The following is a 20,289-nucleotide window of genomic DNA, read 5'->3' as shown; positions in this document are numbered from 1 at the left end:
ACAGCACTAAGTAATTAAGGAATGCTCATCAAGGCTTTGGTTTAATTTATTCCTGGTCTGGAGAGGCCTAAAGTCCATGTAATCTATCCTGCAGTAGCACTGACCGACTATGTGTGTGTGTGTGTGTGTGTGTGTGTGTGTGCGCGTGTGTGTGTGTTACCTCCCGATCCATAGGGCCCTGTCTTCCGTGGTGGCATTGGGTGCCAACATCATCTGCAACAAGATCCCTGGGCTGGCCCCTCGCCAGAGGGCCATCTGCCAGAGCCGCCCGGATGCCATCATCGTGGTGGGGGAGGGCGCCCAGCTGGGCATCAATGAGTGTCAGTACCAGTTCCGCTATGGCCGCTGGAATTGCTCCGCCCTGGGGGAGAGGACTGTCTTTGGACAGGAGCTGCGAGTAGGTCAGTCTGGGCACCTTGGGCATGTCTCAAGGCTGGGGAGGATTTGGCTTTGGAGGGGGAGATCATTGTCTGCTGCACTAGGGTCTGACGCTGTAATTTCCTCAACTCAGAAAGACATGTATGCCAGATTTAGATTGAGTGTTTAATTGTCACATGGACAGGGTTGCAGGTGTGATTGCAGGGTACAGTGAAAATCTTAGGCTCCGAGCTCCAACATGCAGGACTGAGTGGAATGAAAGAATGAAAATGGTAATAAAAAACAACAACAATAGAAACAGAAATAACTGTAGCAGTGATGAATAAATACATGTCCATTGGAGTTGAGGGGTGGGGTGACAATAGGGGGAGCAGCATGACCATTGGGGGGGTGTGGGGACCATTTGAGATAAAAACAATACAAATTATAATAAAACTAAAATAAGTTTGCTACATTTGTGGGGAGGCATGAGGCTGACATTTTAATAGTTACTGCAAATCTTATTTGCAGGGAGGACTGGATTGCAATCAGGGTGGGAAATTAACACCAGCCACCAGCCAAATGTTTGTAGATTTTGGCATTGGCTGGTAGAATGTCTATTCTTACCAGCCACATTGGAGGGTGGGTCACACAGAGCATTTGGGAGTAGTAAAACAAAATGTCTCCAAAGCCCACGTGGTAAAAAGCAACAACAACATGTGTGTGTCATCTCTGAAAAAGAGAATCTCAATGCTACAGTGGTGAAAGCGGGATGGGGTAGAGTGTTTTCTGTTATTTATCTGGTAAACAAATTGAGTGGCTGGTAAAATTAGGGCATCCACCAGTGACTGGTGGACCAAAGAGGACATTTCCCACCCTGATTGCAATGGTAGTCATCGGTCATTGAAGCTGTGATTGAAAACATGTTACATTTTAATGGTAGCCTTCTCTAAATGGTAGCCTTCTCTAGATGGTAGCCTTCTCTAGATGTTAGCCTTCTCTAAATGGTAGCCTTCTCTAAATGGTAGCCTTAGAGTGGAACTCAATACACTACCAAGCCCCGACCCCTGTAGCCTTGTGAAAAATGGCTCTTCACAAGCCAAACCCAAGCTGTACACATCAGAGTCAAACTTTAACCAACTGAGCACAACTCTTTTGTATAACCATACATATTGTCAATGGTTGCTCAAGACGGCTTCATTATGTTACCATTCCAACATATTCCAGTCCGGTGTATCCTCATCTCAATTAACACTGTTACTTTTCTGCAGCATGGCTTGGTTTCTGTTGATGTAAGATTTGCATTGAACTTCTGGTTAAAAGTATGCCGTACATTGCTGGCTGTACCAAAGTTATGGAAAGGTTACCAGAAGCACTAAAGTCTAATGGGGAAAAAGTATGGTGGAAAAATGATATAGCAAATGAGGAGACAACCAATGATATTATTGTAGAGAACGTTGTTGAACCAAAATACTGTAGATGGCCACATCTGTTGTTCATCTTAGGAAACTGGTTGTGTCCATTGCTTGGTTCGTGTGTGCGTGTGTGTGTGTGTGTGTGTGTGTGTATGTGTGTGTGTGTGTGTGTGTGTGTGTGTGTGTGTGCGTGTGTGTGTGTGTGTGCGTGTGTGTGTGTGTGTGTGTGTGTATGTGTGTGTGTGTGTGTGTGTGTGTGTGTGTGTGTGTGTGTGTGTGTGTGTGTGTGTGTGTGTGTGTGTGTGTGTGTGTGTGTGTGTGTGTGTGTACATACAGTCAGAACAAGCTACAAACAGACAAACATTTACATTTACATTTACGGTGTTTTCGTTGGAAATGGCATTCTGCAGAGCTCTTCTGCATGGCCTTTTTTTTACAAGGACTTTTATACATTTCCTTTCATTTAGAAATGTTTTGTTGCTGTTAAAGTGCGGTTTGACTATGCATTTAATCCAATAGCTCTGTTAACAATCACTGCTATTTAAGAGCGGCTGACTTAGCTCCAACCCCTCTAAAAGCATTTTTCTTTGTTGTAATTCTGGCGCTTTGGTAATGGATCTCGTCTCATTTTCTTCTGTTTTCAGCATCTCTTTTGCACTTCTTTTTCATCTTTTCTTTTTTGCAAAGCTTCAGAGAGACGTGAAGTGAACAGCACCGCAGGGTATGCCTTGCTTATCACTGAGAACATGATCAGGCTACTGCATGTCTCTGATTACTGGTTCTTCTTTTCTTTAGTCCCTGAACAACTATGCTGCTTATGTTTTTAGACAATTTGTATGACTTCTTCTTCTTATTTTACTCATGAACCCGGCCCCATCTATGGTCAAAGCCTTAACTTAGTCAGGCATGTACTTTAACTTTAGAGGGATGTTTCCCTCTCTCCTATACGCTGAGAGAGAGACAGAGAGAGAGAGAGAGAGAGGGAGAGAGAGAGAGAGAGAGAGAGAGAGAGAGAGAGAGAGAGAGAGAGAGAGAGAGAGAGAGATAGAGTCCTTGTTCTCTACAATACTGCCATACTGTCCTCTATGATAATCTGTGGCAGTGAAACCAGGGATGTTGCACTACACTCTCTCAGAACTGGAGCCAGACCATGGGTACTGGAACTGTACAGTATGACTCACACTGGTTAGTGATTGGCTGCTACCAGGGTCTCCATGGGCGAATTACCTGTGAGGTCACCTGCTCCAGTACTGTAGGTAGAAAGGTCATTGGATGGCCATTCAGTCAGTATTCAGCTCAGGGATTTCATGTCCCTTACTAGGTCATCATGGGGCACCACATCAATCAGCACAGCTGCATGTCAACTTCCACTTCTAAAAGTGGCCCTATTTAGTGGTTTCCGTAAACACCTTATTGTCAATCTGCCATTGGGTTTTTCAATGCTGCTTGTTTTTTATACTAATTTGATATTTACAATTAGTGAACATTGAGAGTAGCCGTGCTCTCTAATTCTGTTGTATTTATGACAGTACTGTTGTTCGGTGTGGGATATGAAGTCATGGAATACACCTCCTTAGTAGACAAACATTCCAATCCTTTTCCTTCTCCTCCCACATAATCAACTCCTAGGAAAAGATCCCTGTTCTGCTCCTGCTGAAGTTTTTCATTCAAATCCCCAAATTATGAACACTAAACCTTTCCTCTTCTCAATGATCCAGTCTTCATTTTGGATCAGGGGAGATGCCGTCGTTTTCTGAAGAGTTAAAGATCAGGGAACCACAAGCCTAATGCTTTCTCTCTGCGCTGCTTGCACTGGGATGGAGTCGGTCAGTTTGGCCGGGTTCCGTGGTATTACATTCGCCTTCCAAGAAAGCACACATTAATAGCTGGGTTATTGAGAATTACAGAACCCCAAATATCTTGATTCAAGGAAAGATTCTGTTTCAGAAAAGGCCAGTAATTTGATATTTATTTCTGTGTTACACTGTAAATATAGATCCTTTGGAGAAAAAGGGTGCTGTTGGCTAACGCCGCGCTCCTCAACACTGGCAGTTCTGTTCCATGGGACTTTAAAGGATGGATGGAAACATGCTCATTACGGCCATGTCCTTCAACAGTTCCTCTATTGTGCGAAGAGTCGTTGGCTCTCCTGTTATGTTCTAAATGACACGTTGGAGAACAAGGCCATAAACACTGAAACCTGGGTATTAAAACATGTTTGTGTTTCTTCCAATGGACACAGTAGATTTAGCAATCTCACCCACTCACGTTGTAGTATGCCACAGTACAATGATATTGGCACCCTCTGACAGTTGAGCCAATAAAATATGGAGTGAATTATCCTGTGTTATTGAATGGTATCTTTCTCTCAGTTAATAACACAATTGAAGTCAGATCCATCATCAAGGCAGGGTGGGGCTATGGATAGTCAAAGCAAATTGACGCAGTAGGGTTGGACAGAGACATGGAAAAAGCCAGGATAAATGGCAAGAGAGTGATACTCAGCAGCAATTTTCTGATACAGTAAGAATGAATGGTGGGTTGTTTCCTGTGGGAAGTCAACACCTTGTCAGTTTTAACACTGCTGTCTACTTTGGCCTGTTGCTGGTCAGTTAAGATTATATATATATATATATATATACATATTTTATATATTTTTTTATTTTACCCCATTTTCTCCCCAGTTTCATGGTATACAATTGTTTTTAGTAGCTACTATCTTGTCTCGTCGCTACAACTCCAGTACGGGTTCGGGAGAGACGAAGGTTGAAAGTCATGCGTCCTTCGATACATAACCCAACCAAGCCGCACTGCTTCTTAACCCTGCGCGCATCCAACCTGGAAGCCAGCCGCACCAATGTGTCGGAGGAAACAACGTGCACCTGGCAACCTTGGTTTGTGCGCACTGTGCCCGGCCCGCCACAGGAGTCGCTGGTGCACGATGAGACAAGGATATCCCTACCGGCCAAACCCTTCCTAACCCGGAAGACGCTAGGCCAATTGTGCATTGCCTCACGGACCTCCCGGTCGCGGATGGTTACGATAGAGCCTGGGCGCGAACCCAGAGCTGCAGTACCTTAACCACTGCGCCACCCGGGATGCCCCAGTTAAGATTATTAATGGCATCTTCAATTGGTAGTAGTTGATGTTAACCTCTCTGGCATATGTGGGACGCTAGTCCACCTGGCCAAAAGCCAGGGAAAATGCAGAGCGCCAAATTCAAATAAATTACTATAAAAATCAAACATTCATTAAATCACACATGCAAATTAAAGCTACACTTGTTGTGAATCCAGCTAACATGTCAGATTTCAAAAAGGCTTTTTGGCGAAAGCAAACGATGCGATTATCTGAGGATAGCACCTCCGTAAACAAAGAGAGAAACCATATTTCAACCCTGCAGGCGCGACACAAAACGCAGAAATAAAAATATAATTCATGCCTTACCTTTGACGAGCTTCTTTTGTTGGCACTCCAATATGTCCCATAAACATCACAAATGGTCCTTTTGTTCGATTAATTCCGTCTATATATATCCGAAATGTCAATTTATTTGGCGCGTTTGATCCAGAAAAACACCAGTTCCAACTTGCTCAACGTGACTACAAAATATCTCAAAAGTTACCTGCAAACTTTGCCAAAACAATTCAAACTACTTTTGTAATAAAACTTTAGGTATTTTTTAACGTAAATAATCGATAAGATTGAAGACGGGATGATCTGTGTTCAATACAGGAGTAAAACAATCTGTAGCTAGCTTTCTGGTCACGCGCCTGTATCTAACAGTACACTTCAAGTGACCCTCGTTCAAGATGGCCGTACTTCTTCATTACACAAAGGAATAACCTCAACCAATTTCTAAAGACTGTTGACATCCAGTGGAAGTGATAGGAACTGCAAGAAGGTCCCTTAGAAATCTGGATTCCCAATGAAAAGTTATTGAAAAGAGAGTGACCTCAAAACAAAACAAAATCTGAATGGTTTGTCCTCGGGGTTTCGCCTGCTAAATAAGTTCTGCTATACTCACAGACATGATTCAAACCGTTTTAGAAACTTCAGAGTGTTTTCTATCCAAATCCACTAATAATATGCATATCTTATCTTCCGGGGATGAGTAGCAGGCAGTTGAATTTGGGCATGCATTTCATGCATGTGAAAATACTGCCCCCTGTCATCAATAAGTTAAAAGAACCTGGCTCAATCACTCTGTCCCCTGGCTCAAACACTCTGTCCCCTGGCTCAATCACTCTGTCCCCTGGCTCAATCACTCTGACCCCTGGCTCAATCACTCTGACCCCTGGCTCAATCACTCTGTCCCCTGGCTCAATCACTCTGTCCCCTGGCTCAATCAGTCTGGCCCCTGGCTCAATCACTCTGTCCCCTGGCTCAATCAGTCTGGCCCCTGGCTCAATCACTCTACCCCCTGGCTCATTACACAATAATGGAGAATGGATGCAGCAAAGGGGTTGGTGAACCTCATTGCAGAATAAAGGAATGCTGCTATTATTTCATACCAACACTAAAAGCCTGGGTTGGGCTGGGGAATCCACTTTATAGAATCTATTAGAGACTGGAGACCTCAACCCACAGGCTTTGATTCAATGACAAAGCAATACAGTAGATGTCTATCCCTTGGTTTTTTGACCAATTATCAGAGAGGAGAAGCTGTCAGACTAACAGGCAGTTCTCACAGGCTGTGAGTTGAGTTATAGCGCTGAGCCTGACATTGCGTTGAACCAGACAGACAGACAGACAGGCAGGCAGGCAGGCAGGCAGGCATGCTGTGAGTTGAGTTATAGAGCTGAGCCTGACTCCATGAGTACAGCTCTGGAGAGAGGCACTCCGAGGCACGACCAGGTAGGGGGCGAACGGACTACAAGAGAAATCCCGACCAGCTCCAACTGCCTGGTTACCAAGCAAACGAGAGGTCCGGTGCTTTAGGAAGAGGCGAAAACAAACAGGGGTGGAATGTGGGAGCTGGTGGGGGGTGGTTCCATCTCTATTTTCTCTCCCCTTGGCCCATAGCAAACAGTATCATCTCCCAAAGGAAGCTCTGTCTCACTCCCACACAGCACGGGGGGTGGGCTGAGAGGTGTAGACGGGGTGGGCTGAGAGGTGTAGACGGGGTGGGCTGAGAGGTGCAGATGGGGTGGGCTGAGAGGTGTAGACGGGGTGGGCTGAGAGGTGCAGACGGGGTGGGCTGAGAGGTGTAGACGGGGTGGGCTGAGAGGTGTACAGTAGACAGGGTGGGCTGAGAGGTGTACAGTAGACAGGGTGGGCTGAGAGGTGTAGACGGGGTGGGCTGAGAGGTGTACAGTAGACAGGGTGGGCTGAGAGGTGTAGACAGGGTGGGCTAAGAGGTGTAGACGGGGTGGGCTGAGGGGTGTACAGTAGACAGGGTGGGCTGAGAGGTGTACAGTAGACAGGGTGGGCTGAGAGGTGTACAGTAGACAGGGTGGGCTGAGAGGTGTACAGTAGACAGGGTGGGCTGAGGGGTGTACAGTAGACAGGGTGGGCTGAGAGGTGTACAGTAGACAGGGTGGGCTGAGGGGTGTACAGTAGACAGGGTGGGCTGAGAGGTGTACAGTAGACAGGGTGGATTGAGAGGTGTAGACAGGGTGGGATGAGAGGTGTAGACGGGGTGGGCTGAGAGGTGTAGACAGGGTGGGCTGAGAAGTGTAGACAGGGTGGGCTGAGAGGTGTAGACAGGGTGGGCTGAGAGGTGTAGACAGGGTGGGCTGAGAGGTGTAGACGGGGTGGCCTGAGAGGTGTAGACAGGGTGGGCTGAGAAGTGTAGACAGGGTACGCTGAGAGGTGTAGACAGGGTGGGCTGAGAAGTGTAGACAGGGTACGCTGAGAGGTGTAGACAGGGTGGGCTGAGAGGTGTAGACGGGGTGGGCTGAGAGGTGTAGACAGGGTGGGCTGAGAGGTGTACAGTAGACAGGGTGGGCGGAGAGGTGTACAGTAGACAGAGTGCGCTGAGAGGTATAGATGGGGAGGGGTTCAGAAGGGGAGGATAGGGGTGCAGGGTTGCCGGGGTAGGCCGAGCCAAACAGACGTCTAGCCAGATAAATGATGAGCAAGTCAGCAGGTTCATTGAAAGCCACTTGAGTGGAACATTCTAGATCAGTAGCTGAAGATGGAAACTACTACGCCCCTAAACAGACCAGCTCCCCCGCCCCGACCCAGATCAGACAAGGTCACTGTCAATAGATCACATCGCTCCATAAGTCACGGTGATTAGAGTGTGTTTTTATCCCTGTTTAGAAGTGGGCTGCACAGAGGAAGGTGAATCATGTTTTGGCATTGTGTTGGAGGAGAGTTTGACTTATACAGGTCATTCCAAAGTAATATCTGTGATTTATAGTGCTGAGGGATTAATCAAAATTCTGGTTATTTTTTATTTATTTTTAACAATGAATTGACCCAAGTTAGTTCCATTATTTGAATTCAGTTTCGTTCTTTTTTTCTTCTGTGAGCTCAATAAGCAACATTCCTCAGATTCTCTAGAGATACAGTGGGGAGAACAAGTATTTGATTCACTGCCGATTTTGCAGGTTTCCCTACTTACAAAGCATGTAGAGGTCTGTAATTTTTTATCATAGGTACACTTCAACTGTGAGAGACGGAATCTAAAACAAAAATCCAGAAAATCACATGTAAGGTTTTTAAGTAATTAATAAGCAGTAATGGACAGTCACTACCATCACAGGACTTTATTTAATTGTTTTATTCTGTGTTGTTACAGCATTCAACCAACATCATGCATCGTGCATTTAATGTATAAAAATAATAATATCGAAACCAAAGTAGAAACCATGATTCTTTTAAATAATCGAACCAAAAACAAACCAACCTCAAAAGCACTAATTGCTCAGCAGTCGTGATTGAATTGGATATATTATGTGTTTATGTTTTTGTATTAATAACTATTTTTGGGATAGGGAGCAGCATTTTCACTTTTGGATGAATAGCGTACCCAGAGTGAACTGCCTCCTACTCTGTCCCAGATGTTAATATATGCATATTATTAGTGGTATTGGATAGAAAACACTCTGGAGTTTCTAAAACGGTTTGAATGATGTCTGTGAGTATAACAGAACTCATAATGCAGGTGAAAACCTGAGAACAATCCAACCAGGAAGTGGGACATCTGAGGTTTGTAGTTTTTCAAAGCTTGGCCTACACATTGAGATATGGATAAAGTTGCACTTCCTACGGCTTCCACTAGATTTCAACCGTCTTTAGAAACTTGAATGAGGATTCTACTATAAAGGAGGGGCTCATGAGACCTCTTTGAGTCAGTGGTCTGGCAGAGTGCCTTGGTCTCATGACGCGCACTCCCGACAGAGTTACCTCTCGCTCCAGTGCTTTTCTTCAGACAAAGGAATTCTCCGGTTGGAACATTATTGATGTTTTATGTTAAAAACATCCTAAAGATTGATTCCATACATCGTTTGACATGTTTCTAATGGACTGTAACGGAACTTTTGTAGTTTTTGTCTGGACGAAGTGCCTGCGCCTCATGAAGATGGATTACTGGGCTGAACACCCTAACAACAAGTGGCTATTTGGACATAAATTATGGACTTTATGGAACTTTATGGAACAAATCAGTCATTTATTGTCGATCTGGGATTCCTGGGAGTGCCTTCTGATGAAGATCATCAAAGGTAAGTGAATATTTATGGTGTTGTTTCTAACTTCTGTTGACTCCAAAATGGCAGATATTCCTCTGGCTGTTTTGGGTTCTGAGCGCTGTTCTCAGATTATGCTTTTTCCGTAAAGTTTTTTTGAAATCTGACACAGCGGTTGCATTAAGGAGAAGTCTATCTTTAATTCTGTGAATAACAGTTGTATCTTTTATCAATGTTTATTATGAGTATTTCTGCAAAATCACCGGATGTTTTGGAATCGAAACATTACTGCACGTAATGCGCCAATGTAAACTGAGATTTTTGGATATAAATATGCACATTATCGAACAAAGCATACATGTATTGTGTAACATGATGTCCTATGAGTGTCATCTGATGAAGATCGTCAAAGGTTAGTGATTAATTTTGTCTATATTTCTGCTTTTTGTGACTCCTCTCTTTCGCTGGAAAAATGGCTGTGTTTTTTTGACTTGGCTATGACCTAACAATCATATGTTGTGCATTCGCTGTAAAGCATTTTTGAAATCGGACACGATGGGTAGATTAACAAGATGTTTATCTTTCATTTGCCTTATTAGATTTGTTAATGTGTGAAAGTTACATGTTTCTAAAAAAATATTTTTGAATTTCGCACGTTGCCTTTTCAGCGGAATGTTGTGGAGGGGTTCCGCTAGCGGAATGCCTGCCCTAGAAAGGTTAATGGCTCTGGTCAGATAAAGTCTGAGGTGCGCTAGATTGCGGTTGGAGCAAAAACCTACAGGAAGGTAGCGCTCCAGAAACAGGGTATGAGAGCCCTGTGCTAGGCTCATAGGGGTTCAAATAAATCAGCGTTTCCCAAAGTCGGTCCTGGGACCCCCCTGGGTGCACGTTTTGGTTTTTGTCCTAGCACTACACAGCTGATTCAAATAATCAAAGCTTGATGATGAGTTGCAAGTGATAGTGTAAATTATTAATTAGCGGGTTTGAGCGCAAACAAAGAAAGTATAGCTCTGTCTCATGGACTGTAATATAGCCGAAGCTCACAATTGGAGGACAACTAATACTCCATTCCAATTATAAATTAATTGGTAAGAGTTCCTTCCCTTTCTCAGAATCAATTGATGGTCATTTGTTGTGAAAGAGCGCAAATGCCGATGGTATCTACATACAGTTGAAGTTGGAAGTTTACGTACACCTTAGCTAAATATATTTCAACTCAGTTTTTCACAATTCCTGACATTTAATCCAAGTAAAAATTCCCTGTCTTAGCTCAGTCAGGATCACCACTTTATTTTAATAATGTGAAATGTCAGAGTAATGTAGAGAGAATTATTTCATCACATTCCCAGTGGGTCAGAAGTTTACACTCAATTAGTATTTGGTAGCATTGCCTAGAAAATTGTTTAACTTGGGTCAAAGGTTTTGGGTAGCCTTCCACAATCAGTTGGGTGAATTTTGGCCCATTCCTCCTGACAGAGCTGGTGTAACTGAATCAGGTTTGTAGGCCTCCTTGCTCACACACTCTTTTTCAGTTCTGCCCACACATTTTCTATAGGATTGAGGTCAGGACTTTGTGATGGCCACTCCAATACCGTGACTTTGTTGTCCATTTGCCACAACTTTGGAAGTATGCTTGGGGTAATTGTCACGCTCTTTAATATCTCTGTTTTCTTAATATTTTGGTTAGGTCAGGGTGTGACGAGGGTGGGTATGCTAGTTTTTGTATTGTCTAGGGTTTTGGTATGTCTAGGGGTTTTGTAGTTCTAGGTATTTATGTCTATGGTGGCCTGATACGGTTCCCAATCAGAGGCAGCTGTTTATTGTTGTCTCTGATTGGGGATTATATTTAGGTGGCCATTTCCCCTTTTGTGTTTGTGGGTTCCTGTTCTATGTTTAGTTGCCTGTCTGCACTACTCATATTAGCTTCACGGTTCGTTTTGTTATTTTGTTCGTTTGTTCAGTGTTCATTCTTAAATAAAGAAGAATGTACGCATACCACACACTGCACCTTGGTCCGATTCATACGACGAACGTGACAGAAGAGCCAACCACAAAAGGACCGAGCAGCGTGTTCAGAAGGAATGGACATGGGAAGAGATTCTAGATGGAGCAGGACCCTGGACGCAGGCGGGGGAGTATCGCCTTCTGAAGGAAGAAATAGAGGCAGCGAAAGCGGAACGGCAATATTACGAGGAGAAATACAAACGAGGCAAGCACGAGAGGCAGCCCCAAGATTTTTTTTGGGGGGGGGCACACGCGGAGATTGGCTAAGTCAGGTTGGAGACCTGAGCCAACTCCTAGTGCTTACCGTGGGGAGCGTGTGACCGGTCAGGCACTGGGTTGTGCAGAGATGCGCACGGTGTCTCCAGTTCGCATTCATAGCCCGGTGCACTCTATAACAGCTCCTCGCATTTACCGGGCTAGAATGGGCATCCAGCCAGGACGCATTGAGCCAGCTCTACGTTCCAGATCACCAGTGCGCCTCCACGGTCCAGTACGTCCTGTGCCTCCTCCCCGCACTCGCCCTGAGGTGCATGTCTCGAGCCCGGTACCACCAGTGCCGGCACCATGCACCAGGCCTCCAGTGCGCCTCCAGAGTCCAGTACGTCCTGTGCCTCCTCCTCGCACTCGCCCTGAGGTGTGTGTCTTCAGCGCGGTACCACCAGTGCCGGCCCCACGCACCAGTTATCCAGTGCGCCTCCGCAGTCCAAAGCTTCTGGCGACAGTACCCAGTCCGGGGCTATCAGCGACAGTCCCCAGTCCGGAGCTTCAGGCGACAGTCCCCAGTCCGGAGCTTCCGGCGACAGTACCCTGTCCGGAGCTTCTGGCGACAGTACCCAGTCCGGAGCTTCCGCAACGTTTCACAGTCCGGGGCCTCCGGCGACGGGCTGCAGTCCAGGGCTTCCGGCGACAGTCCCCAGTCCGGAGCTTCTGGTGACAGTCCCCTCCTGCAGCAAAGCACCCCCACAACATCATGCTGCCACCCCCGTACTTCACGGTTGGGGTAGTGTTCTTCGGCTTGCAAGCCTCCCCCTTTTTCCTTCAAACATAACAATGGTCATTATGGCCAAACAGTTATATTTTTGTTTCATCAGACCAGAGGACATTTCTCCAAAAAGTATGATCTTTGTGCAGTTGTAAACCGTAGCCTGGCTTTTTTTATGGCGGTTTTCGAGCAGTGGCTTCTTCTTTGCTGAGCCGCCTTTCAGGTTATGTCAACATAGGACTCGTTTTACTGTGGATATAGATACTTTTGAACGGTTTCCTCTAGCGTCTTCACAACTTTTCGCACCAAGATACGTTCATCTCTAGGAGACAGAACACATCTCCTTCCTGAGCGGTATGACGGCTGCGTGGTCCAAGGGTGTTTACACATACGTACTATTGTTTGTACAGATGAACGTGGTACCTTCAGGCATTTAGAAATTATTCCAAGCATGAACCAGACTTGTGGAGGTCTACAATTTCTTTTGAAGTCTTGGCTGATTTCTTTTGATTTTCCCATGATGTCAAGCAAAGAGGCACTGAGTTTGAATTTAGGCCTTGAAATACATCCACACGTACACCTCCAATTGACTCAAATGATGTCAATGAACCTATCAGAAGCTTCTAAAGCCATGACATAATTTTCTGGAATTTTCCAAGCTGTTTAAAGGCACAGTCAACTTAGTGTATGTTTTCTTCATACCCTCTTGAATTGTGATACAGTGAATTATGAGTGAAATAATCTGTCTGTAAACAATTGTTGGAAAAAATTACTTGTGTCATGCACAAAATAGATGTCCTAACCGACTTGCCAAAACTATAGTTTGTTAACAAGACATTTGTGGAGTGGATGAAAAACGAGTATTAATGACTCCAAACTAAGTCTATGTAAACTTCTGACTTCAACTGTAGGTCTATCTTCTATATACCACTTCTACCTTGTCACAACACAACTGATTGGCTCAAAGGCATTAAGAAGGAAATAAATTCCACAAACAAAGCAAACCTGTTAATTGAAATGTATTCCAGGTGACTACCTCATGAAGCTGGTTGAGAGAATGCCAAGAGTATGCAAATCTGTCATCAAGGCAAAGGGTGGCTACTTTGAAGAATCTGAAATATAAAATATATTTTGTTTTGTTTAACACTTTATTGGTTACCTAATAATGAGCGATTATCCTCCTAAATCTAATAATGTATTAAAATGCACTGCCAAAATCAAAATCATACACATATGATTTAATATATTAATGTATTTTATGCTTTCTTCCAATTTGATCAAATTGAAAGAAAGGCATTTTTCAATATTAATTATGTCCTGCTGGAAGTTTTTTTTCCAAGATATATCTTGATACAGACATTGAAATGGAAAAGTCATATAGAAATCTGAAAATAAACATATTTCTTTAAAATATTAACTATTGGCACTGCCCCCCCCCCCAAAAAAAAACAATAAAATACAACAAGTAAATGATGAATTTGGAAGAAGGTTATAAACAATGCGGAAAAGGAAATGCTATAAATTAGTCTTTGAATCTCATTATCCCAGTACATTATCACATGTGACAGTGGTCATCTATTTCCCTGTTCTCTTCCCATAATTCTACATCCAACATGACGAGTGTGTAGGGAAACAAAGTCATTCAATTCTTGCTAGAATAATAATTTGATGCCGCATCTGATTGCACATTCCATTCCACAGCCAAGTACTTTAACCAACCAATCCTTGTTTATTGTGGAGAGATTTTTTAAAGAATTATTTTTTTGGAAGAGCACTATAAGTTGATGCTTTGACACTCTCCCAAAATATCATTATTCACCTTCGTATAATACAGCTACTGAGCTATTCCTTTCAGCATCACTGTTTCTCCTCTTCCTGTTGGCTATGTTATTCTCAAGTGAATTATTGTAATCAAATCTGATAATTATGCTATCATACTATCTACAGCATTATTATGGATAGATATAGTATCTATTGATTTAATGTGCAACAACATAATGTCCATGAAGCTCTCAGAAAATGGAGTCACCCATAGCCAAGTAATTGATATCATGTGGATAACCCTATGCAAGTGATGCATACACTGTGCTATGCTAGAGTGGCAGCAAATAACATACCTATGTTTGGAGCCATCATCATGTGGGTAGGCCTAATCCACTGGCCTCCTCCCTGTCAAGCCGCTGAGGCCAGGGGAAACAGAGTGGGATGAGGGACTCCTAATGGAAACATGCAGGATGTGTATCACCATCTGTAGGCTTTATCAGGATCATTAGAGTTTATCAGGTACTGTACTGTTGTCTGGCTGTGGGTTCCACTACAGTGTGGGCAGTATCTTTAGGCTTTATCAGGTACAGTAGTCTGGCTGTGAGTCGACCTACAGAGAGTGGGTTGTTAGTACCCAAGGCAGGGCAAAGGTCAGTTATTTTTCCCTTTAGACAGTGTGCAGTGTTTTCCCTAATGCTTTTGTTGGCTAGGTGGGGCCCAACACCTACGTCAGGGAAACAGTAATGTCTGATCCCCATGGCTGGTCTCTCTTCCTCTCTCTCTCTCCCTCTTTCTCGCTCTCTCTTTCGCTCTCTCGTTCTGTATACCCACCCACTCTCTCTCTCTGTTTCTCTCTCTCTCTCTCTATATATATACAGTGCATTTGGAAAGTGTTCAGACCCCTTGACCTGGTACACATTTTGCTACATTACAGCCTCATTATAAAATTGATTAAATAGTTCCCCCCCATCAATCTACACACAATACCCCATGATGACAAAGCCTCTTTTTAAAATGTATTTAGCAAACAGAAATATTACATTCACGTAAATATTCAGACCCTTTAATTAGTACTTTGTTGAAGCACCTTTGACAGAGATTATAGCCTCGAGTCTTCTTGGGACTGACGCTACAAGCTTGGCACACTTGTATTTGGGGAATTTCTCCCATTCTTCTCTGCAGATCCTCTCAAGCTCTGTCAGGTTTGATGGGGAGCGTCGCTGCACAGCTATTTTCAGTTCTCCCCAGAGATGTTCGATCGTGTTCAAGTCTGCCTGGGCCACTCAAGGACATTCAGAGAATGTCTCGAAGTCACTCCTGCATTGTCTTGGCTGTGTGCTTAGTGTCGTTGTCCTGTTGGAAGGTGAACATTCACCCCAGTCTGAAGTCCTGAGTGCTCGGGAGCAGGTTTTCATCAAGGATCTCTCTGTACTTTGCTGCGTTCATCTTTCCTTCGATACTGACTAGTATCCCAGTCCTTGCCGTTGAAAAACATCCACACAGCATGATGCTGCCACCACCTTGCTTCACTGTAGGGATGGTGCCAGGTTTCCTCCAGACATGACGATTGGCATTCAGGCCAAAGAGTTCAATCTTGGTTTCATCAGACCAGAGAATCTTGTTTCTCATGGTCTGAGAGTCTGCTTTTGGCATGCGCCAAGCGGGCTGTCATTTGCCTTTTACAGAGGAGTGGATTCCGTCTGGCCACTCTACCAGAAAAGGGCTGATTGGTGGAGAGATGCAGAGATGGTTGTCCTTCTGGAAGTTTCTCCTATCTCCACGGAGGAACTCTTGAGGTCTGTCAGAGTGACCATTGGGTTCTTGGTCACATCCCTGACCAAGGCCCTTCTCTCCCGTTTTCTCAGTTTAGCCGGGCGGCCAGCTCTAGGAAGAGTCTTGGTGCTTTCAAACTTCTTCCATTTAAGAATGATGGAGGCCACTGTGTTTTTGGGGACCTTCAATGCTGCAGATGTGACAGTATAAACTTTATGTCTGTCCCCTCGCCCAGACCTGGGCGCGAACCAGGGACGCTCTGCACACGTCAACAGTCACCCTCGGAGCATCTTTTCCCATCGCTCCACAAAAGCCGCGGCCCTTGCAGAGCAAGTGGAACCACTACTTCAAGGACTCAGAGCAAGTGACGTCACCAATTGAAACGCCTCTAGCGCTAACTAGCTAGCCATTTCACATCGGCTACATAGACACTTTTTGGTACCCTTCCCCAGATCTGTGCCTCGACACAATACTGTCTCGGAGCTCTGCAGACAATTCTCTTGACCTCATGGCTTGTTTTTTTCTCTGGCATGCACTGTCAACTGTGGGACCTTAAATATACAGGTGTGTGCCTTTCCAAGTCATGCCCAATCAATTGAATTTACTCCAATCAAGTTGTAGAAACATCTCAAGGATGATCAATGGAAACAGGATGCACCTGAGCTCAATTTCGTGTCTCATAGCAAAGGGTCTGAATATTTATGTAAATAAGGTATTTCTGTTGTTTATTTTTAATACATTTGCAAACATTTCTAAAAACATATTGTCATTATGGAGTATTGTGTGTAAATTGACGAGGAAAAAAAAAAGAGTTCAATTAACAGACACATCTCAACATCAACTGTTCAGAGGAGACTGTGTGAATCAGGCCTTCATGGTCGAATTACTGCAAAGAAACCACTACTAAATGACACTAATAAGAAGAAGAAGACACTTGTTTGGGCCAAGAAACACAAGCAATGGACACTAGACCGGTGGAAATCTGTCCATTGATCAGATGAGTCCAAATTTGACATGTTTGGTTTCAACCACCGTGTCTTTGTGAGATGCAGAGTAGGTGAACGGATGATCTCCTCATGTGTGGTTCCCTCCATGAAGCATGGAAGAGGAGGTGTGATGGTGTGGGGGTGCTTTGCTGGTGATCCAGTCAGTGATTTATTTAGAATTCAATGCACACTTAACCAGCTTGGTTACTAAAGCATTCTGCAGTGATATACCATACCATCTGGTTTGCGCTTAGTGGGACTATCATTTGTTTTCCAACAGGACAATGACCAAACACACCTCCAGGCTGTAAGGGCTATTTGACCAAGAAGGAAAGTGATGGAGTGCTACGTCAGATGACCTGACCTTCATAATCACCTATTCTCAACCCAATTGAGATGGTTTGGGATTAGTTGGACCACAGAGTGAAGGAAAAGCAGTCAACAAGTGCTCAGCATATGTGGAAATTTAAGAATCTAAAAATGTGTTTAACACTTTATTGGTTACTACATGATTCCATATGTGTTATTTCATAGTTTTGATGTCTTCCCTATTATTCTACAATGTCCAACATTGTAGAACTCGTGACTGGTACTCTGGTCTCTCTCTCTCAACTCAATTTGAATGTAAGGGCTTTATTGGCATGGGAAACATATGTTTAAATTGCCAAAGCAAGTGAAATAGATAATAAACAAAAGTGAAATAAACCATAAAACATTTACACATTGCACTCCCAAAAGTTAATATCTCTCTATGTCTCTCCACCTACCTCTTGCTCTCTGACAGCATGGGGTCCCTCCCTCCCTCCCTCCCTCCCTCCCTCCCTCCCTCCCTCCCTCCCTCCCTCCCTCCCTCCCTCCCTCCCTCCCTCCCTCCCTCCCTCCCTCCCTCCCTCCCTCCCTCCCTCCCACTACAGATTATATTGTCTGCTGACAGGGGCTGGGTTTCCCGGCCTGCCCCGCCCCTTTGCCCCCTGGGGGCCTGTTGCCGTGGGCCGGGGTGGGTGGATAACCCACGTGGCGTTATCGTCCGCTGGGATCTGTGTCCGTCTATGTCTGCCTGGCCGCTAGACGCGGGGGAACAGGATGTGAGAGGATCAACTGTAATCTCAAAGTGTGCTTTGTTCCACACAATCCCAGCACTAACTGTGTTCACTACCGCAGGGCAGCAGAGCACATTTACATGTGCCAAGAATCACAGTACTATTGGCCATTAAAGAGAGTTGAGAGACAGATACAGAGAGGTTAGGATGAGGAACTGTTAAAGAGGCTTTAACCCCTTATTAAGATGAGGATATGAGAATGGAAGGCTTTGCATATTGTTAATGTTGGGACGATCAGATATCCTCTGAGACTTGAATGAGTGGTTGAGTTACAGTTCAACCAGTACATTGGATATCTAGGCAGCATACTACTGTTCCATATCAAACAAGATGTCAATAAACAAGATGTCACAAACAATCATTCTAACAATGACCTCAAATTAACTTCTTTCTAAGTTGCACAGTTAGATGAGGTCTTGAACTGTACTGACTCATTATAGGATTTTCCATTAAAGGAGTTTGATGGATTCTGGCTTGTTTTTTGACAGTGTCATCATTGTGTCGAAATCTTTATCCTCACCTGGGGGAAGACAGATGGGAGAAGTGTAGGCAAGGCACATGAACAGTGTTCAAACTGTAAGTCTTATGTCCATGTCTTGGAGGCAGATTGGTTGGCTTCCCAGCATTTAAAACCATTGAACCCAAATGACCCCATATTGTTGTTCAGTTCTAATTACAACTTAACTCTTTCTCTCCTCATCATCACTCTATGGAACATAGGTTAAGACTCATTATTTTTTCGACTGCCGAAGTGTGTTACAATGTGAGTACATCCAGTATGTAGTTCTGGTAAAACAAGATATTATTTTATTGTAAAGGAACATGGCTGCGCTAATTCCTCTGGCTGCAAACCTCAAGGACCACATTGTCTATCATTTTCTCTGAGCATAGGTTCATAGCAACTGTACATAAAGCGGAACGGAAAACAGTAGTACAGGGTATATTAGTCGGAGGGGGGGGGGGGGGGGGGGGGGGGGTGGTATACAAAGCAGGGGTTTTCCTTTAAAGAATCGTGAACCATACTGTTCAACTGCAGCACCTCGTGACAACCAGCAGGTGCCACTTTTTTCTTTGTTCCAAATTAATGATTACATTTGTGCTGTACATTATGGGCTCTCTCTGTGCCTAAAGCTGCAATATGTAACTTTTCGGGCAATTAATCGAAATTCACATAGAAATGTGAGTTATAGATCTGTCATTCTATTTGAAAGTAAAGTCTAAGAAGTTCTATGTGCGCTATTTCTATGCTTCCTGTTCTTAAGTTTCAGTTTTGTGTTTTTTACTTTCAGTTTTGTACACCAGCTTCAAACAGCTGAAAATACAATATTTTTGGTTTTGGAAAATATATTTCAGTGAGATTTAGATGGTAAAATTATTCTCTACACTATACTTGCCTGTTTTGTCACATAAACTGAAATTAGGTGAACTATAAAAAAAATGTGCAACCAGGAAATGGGGGAGAAATTTCTGCATAGTGTACCTTTTAATGGGTGACAACAACGATATAACTGTTCTATAACTGTAATGCGTCCATGCTATAAGCAACACACTCCTCCTCTCTCCTTCTTCTCCCTGTCTCCTCCCTCCCTCCTCCTCTCTTCTTCTCCTCCCTCTATCCTCCTCCTTTCTCCTTCTCTTCCCTCTCCTCCTCCTCCTCTCTCATCCTCCCTTTCTCCTCCTCCACCTCCTCTCATTCTCCCTTTCTCCTCCTCCACCTCCTCTCCTCTTCCCTATTTCCTCCTCCTCCTCTCTCCTCCTCCCTTTCTCCTCCTCCACCTCCTCTCTCCTTTTCCTTCTCCTCCCCCTCCCTCCCTCCCTCCCTCTCTCCTCTCTCTCTCCTCCTCCACCTCCTCCTCCTCTCTGAGTGCATGTCAGAGACAGGGTCTTAAAAAAGTCTTTCCTCTCCAGAAGCCAAGGCTGTCCCCCTCTCTTTTACAGATGCTGGGCTTGTGTGTAGAGGCCACTGGTCTACTCTGCTGGGCTCAGTGTGTGTGTGTGTGTGTGTGTGTGTCTGTGTGTTCTGCCTCTGCTTTGCCTGGGTTCCCACCCTGATTCCGTCCGGGACCGCTTCCCTCTCCCCCTCTCCCCAGCTCCCTCTCCTCTCCCCCTCTTCCCCGCTCCTCCCTACCCAGCTCTCTTTCCTTACCCCGCTCTCCTCTCCCCAACTACCCCTCCTCTCCCCCTCCCCCCAGCTCCCTCTCCTCTCCCCCTCTTCCCCGCTCCCCCCTACCCAGCTCTCTTTCTTTTCCAAACTCTCCTCTCCCCAGCTTC

At 44.6% G+C, this 20,289-nt stretch overlaps 1 protein-coding gene across 2 annotated transcripts in view; it reads left to right on the top strand.

The window, feature by feature from the left end:
- Positions 1 to 20,289, top strand: part of LOC109897464 (protein Wnt-7b) — a 53,277-nt gene that overhangs the window by 8,218 nt on the left and 24,770 nt on the right. For both annotated transcript variants that reach the window (XM_031833217.1, XM_031833216.1), the window contains exon 2: positions 175 to 401. In XM_031833217.1, coding sequence (XP_031689077.1) covers positions 175 to 401 — 227 coding nt within the window. The remainder of the gene's footprint in view (positions 1 to 174; positions 402 to 20,289) is intronic.

Source organism: Oncorhynchus kisutch, linkage group LG10, assembly GCF_002021735.2.
Source record: "Oncorhynchus kisutch isolate 150728-3 linkage group LG10, Okis_V2, whole genome shotgun sequence".
NCBI lineage: Eukaryota > Metazoa > Chordata > Actinopteri > Salmoniformes > Salmonidae > Oncorhynchus > Oncorhynchus kisutch.
The sequence above is the reverse complement of the archived record's forward strand: the minus strand, read 5'-3'. Positions and strand labels throughout refer to the sequence as shown.